This window comes from Pygoscelis adeliae, unplaced genomic scaffold (assembly GCF_000699105.1).
Source record: "Pygoscelis adeliae isolate BGI_AS28 unplaced genomic scaffold, ASM69910v1 Scaffold222, whole genome shotgun sequence".
Taxonomy (NCBI): Eukaryota; Metazoa; Chordata; class Aves; order Sphenisciformes; family Spheniscidae; genus Pygoscelis; species Pygoscelis adeliae.
Genome location: NW_008824309.1, coordinates 210,190 through 214,672, shown reverse-complemented (window position 1 = coordinate 214,672; position 4,483 = coordinate 210,190). Strand labels below are relative to the sequence as shown.

The 4,483-nt window shown below is 37.4% G+C and overlaps 1 protein-coding gene across 11 annotated transcripts in view; it reads right to left on the bottom strand.

Moving 5' to 3' along the window:
- The window catches only part of R3HDM1 (R3H domain containing 1), a 57,707-nt gene extending 53,495 nt beyond the window's left edge, over positions 1 to 4,212 (bottom strand). For all 11 annotated transcript variants that reach the window (XM_009318923.1, XM_009318920.1, XM_009318921.1 and 8 more), the window contains exons 1-2: positions 4,004 to 4,212; positions 2,883 to 3,093 (exon numbers count right to left, since the gene is read on the bottom strand). In XM_009318923.1, coding sequence (XP_009317198.1) covers positions 2,883 to 3,053 — 171 coding nt within the window. In that variant the 5' untranslated portion in view covers positions 3,054 to 3,093; positions 4,004 to 4,212. The remainder of the gene's footprint in view (positions 1 to 2,882; positions 3,094 to 4,003) is intronic.
- Between the last annotated feature and the right edge of the window lie 271 nt (positions 4,213 to 4,483).

Here is a 4,483-nt window from a genome sequence, read left to right as displayed (position 1 = left end):
TCCCAAGTAACAAGCGATAGGACAAGAGGAAACGGCCTCAAGTTGTGCCAGGGGAGGTTTAGATTGGATATTAGGAAACATTTCATTACTAAAAGAGTGGTTAAACCTTGGAACAGGCTGCCCAGGGAAGTGGTTGAGTCACCACCCCTGGAGGTATTTAAAAGACGGGTAGATGAGGTGCTTAGGGACATGGTTTAGTGGGCATGGTGGTGTTGGGTTGACGGTTGGACTCGATGATCTTAGAGGTCTCTTCCAGCCTTAATGATTCTATGATTCTATCTTCTCTAACATTTCTCAGCAAATCCTTTGCCCTTTTTCCCACCACTACAGTAACATTTAACCTGCACTTAATGAAAAGTAGTACATCCAGTGGAATTTCACTAGTCAAACTATTTAATCATCCATTAGTTAAACACTTGCTGACTCCTCTACCGTTCCTAGTTTTGTTTACTATGGACAGGCCAAAATTTGTTTTGTATTTGAGCATAAGACATGCTTTCAATGAAGAAGCCTCAAATATATGACATACATATATATTTGCACTAGCGGTGACCACAGTACAAGTGACATTAACTTTCACTGACTTCAATTGTTGCAAAGGGCTTACATTAGCAAGGTTCCACTTTGTAATTGACTGTCTTCCTACCGCTCTGGAAATGAACATCCTCAGCCTACAAACTCAGTTTTTAATTACACTACTCATGTAACAGCAATGTTCTGATTCTGATGGAGACTCCTAAACACAACACTCACACCAACACTAAATGAAGATGACAGTAAAACTGTCTCCATCAGACAGCCTTCATTACACAGTTGTTCAGTTCATCACGTGGACCCAGATAATTATCTCAGCCACCAGCTATTACTCTTGTACAAGAGCAAAACCAAGCAACCAACCCCCTTGTCAACCCCACTGCCATTGACAGCACCAGATTCATTTCTCTAGACTAAGCCTGACTATACAGCAACACTTGTTTGCAGGAAGGCAGATTTGCCACTTGAGTCTCATAGAAGTTTCCACGCTAAAATCTGTTGAATGAGAAAATGTGAATGAGATTTTTCCAAGTTACTGAACTGTATGAAAATAAATAAACCTTAAATTAATTTTTAAGGCTCACTACTGGGATATTCCATTGATTAAAGAAAATATCAGCTCAGCTATAACATCTACCAGCTTTTCAGTAGCAGTTATTTCTCATGTTACAGAGAAGTATTTAATTTTAAGGATTTATTTTTTCCATAAAATTATCTATTTACACTGATGCCAGCCTTAATAAAGCCAGCAAATATTAAAGTGTAAAACCGTATTGTTATCACCGTGGTCTACAAGATTTATTTGGAAGCAATTTAACACAGCAGATAGAGCTTACTTCACTCAGTGGAATATTGAATTGTTAGTCTTGAACAAAACTACTCCCAAAAGAACCTTTTACTCAACTCTCAATAACAAGAATCTAATAAGCTACTGTCCTGTTCTTGCAACCCACAAGAGAATACTGCCATACCCCATATCCCCATCAGGATTTTTATCAGAAAACCGTTTATTATTAACCCACAGACAGAAAATTCCTATAGAAAACTAATTTTTATCTAACACAAGCTTCTGTGTTTTCTCTTAGAAATTTGCCCCGTTTTCTAGGTTGTGCCAGAAAATTTCAGTTGCTTTCCTTAATTCCTCACCTCATCTAAGACACTCATAGTCTTCAATGACCAAGTGGGCAGCCTCAGCCAGGAGTTAGCCAGTTTGTCCCATGTGAAAGAGACCCATCTTTCAGACCTCTTGAGCATAAACACTAACTGCACAACTAAACCTCAGAGGTATTAAATCTGCTGCCATAAATTCTTAACCCATCCTTATTGGTGTGTTCTCCTTTAACACAAGATATTTTCATGCTATTTCCCCTCTCTCTTTCTCACTTGAAATTTGATGCCACAATTTCTTTATACGTACATCTCCCACCTTGCAAAGGCCAATCATTTGTATGCATCAGCTCTTCAGCGTATGCACGAGGACTGCCTAAGCTTTCCTACCTAATAAATCACATACCAAAATTGTCAAGCAGTAAAGAACGGAGGAAAAGGGAAGGTACGGGGAGTACTGGCTAGCAGCCAAGATGGGATGATAGCTCACCAGCTCACTCCACCACTTATGTAGGGAGAAAGGGGCTGGACCTTCTGCTGCTGGCTAGGGCAGGACCCAGACCTACTGGCCTCAGGAGCTCTGCTGACTTGATTCCTCTGACACCTGGGGATTTGGATTACCTACATCTGATTACTTCAGCCTTATGCTGTACAGCTCTGCTGTAAAAGTTACACCTGAGCCACTTGTAAGCTGCACATAGCTCAAGAGCCCTAGATTGGTCACCCCTACTCAGGGCAGACATGCTGAGCTGTGCTGTAGTGCTTTGCTCATACAAGCAACGCTCAACATTTTAGTATTTTGATCAAACCACACTACTACTATATTGTGTATTCTTAACACAGCCCAGCCTCTGAAACTCAGTCAGGATTCAGCAACAGCAAAAGACAGCTTGAGTGCTGAGTTTTTCCCTTCTTCTGCTACAATGAAAAGACTCAGCTTCACATGTGCACTCAGGAAAACACAAATATAGACAAATTGTCTGGTTCCCATGCAAACTGCTCATCTACTTCAAACAATTAAAAATGACTGACTCTCATATTTACATGAATATAAACAGAGAAGTGGGGCAAAGGAGGAGAGAGGAAGCAATAATCATCCTACTCGCTTCCCTAACACCAGTCAAGTTTTCCCAACCTGTACCAAAGAAACACATAAGAGGATCATGAGAAAGGGAGAAGAACAAGACACAGACTTACTTAACATGATATACTAATGAAAAATAAAGTGAAAAGCTTCTTACCGGCATATTGTTTTTGCTATCAGGACAATTCTCATCCTTTTCCACTTGAATCTGCTCCTGACTTCCTGATTTTATAAGGTTTTCAACTGGGTCTGCATCTTTAAATTCAGCTTCTGAACCCTTCATTGCATCAGTTTCATCTTTTACAGTAAGAATATCAGACATCCTCATTACAAAAGGTTATTTTAAAATTCTACAAGAAATATGGAACCTTTAGGACAAAGAAAAAGTGGATCACTGAGTAATTTTGAATTAAATTTTAAAAAATTACATACCTAAACAGCTACCCAAAATAAACATGATTTTGCTGCAAAAAGGATTCCCCCTCCTGTTACGATATTTTTTCCTGTCTTGTATCAGAGAGTGATCATTTTCTTTTTAACCACTTTTATCAAGAGACTTATAATAACAGACATCTATACAAACAAGAACTAAGAGCTACACTACAAGATAATGCTTGCAGATTTTCCCTTCTGTATTTTAAAATAAACACCTGAACATTCAGATTCTCTGAATCAAACTAGGTTCTAAGAGAAACAAGGGAAGCTTTTCTCATTCGAAAAGAGAATTACATATAGATTTATTTTAAAAGGGTTGAAAGTAAATAGATGAATCATAATGCACCAAGGGTGCAAAGATTCATAAACCTCACTAAAACTTTTAAGTTTCCTAGTTGCCAGGTAACAACTGGACAAGTTCTGAATGCAGGAACTATCTTACCTACTAAATGTAGCAAAACTAGTCTTAATAAAATTAAGTGCTCTCTCTCAAAAGCTACCAAGAAGAAAGAAAGAGACAGTTTTGATAATTAGGATAATAATAACCATTATCAGTAATTATAATTTATAATAATAATTTATAATCATAATGATCATTTTAAATGCTATATAAAGATAACTCTAATGATTAAAGCTATAACAGAACCACCCTAATTTTCCCTAAGAAATAAGAAATACAACTTCTTGTCATTACTCAGCTACAGTGCAAGATGTAAACCCAAGAATTTTACATTTCTTAAAAGAAACAAAGAATACGATCTGAATGCTTAAAGTCCTTCATAGAAAACAAATAACAATCAAATAACATTATGGAAAAGTCTAAGGAAGTATCTGATTTAGTACCTGATATGTCCTACAGTTTGGGGATTGTGGTCTCCCACAAAAATAAAATAAAATAATCCAAAGTTCCTTTTCACAGTTGTCAACCAAGATGTCAGTTGTAATGAACCATCTGGAATCTGGCAGGAGGAGTCCCATGTCCTTATCCCCAGTGTGGAGTCCTGGACAGAACTATGTTGTCTTGAATCAGCAAGAACATCCCTTTCGAATGCCTAAAAATCAACAGAGGAAATACATGATACTTTTGTTTGGAGTGGGAGGGGAGAGGGAACATGATGACACCCAAAAACTTAAACAGTCATTTCAAGAAAAAAAACAGAGGAAATCAGCATTTGGCGTATCTATTCATTCTACTTCCTTTATATCTAGCAGTAATAATATTTTTCATTAGACTTCCAAGATATTTCTGTATTACGGAGTTAACAAGTAGTCATAATAAACATTTTGTTGGCATTCCTAGTGAAACTCTGTTTCTATAAACAA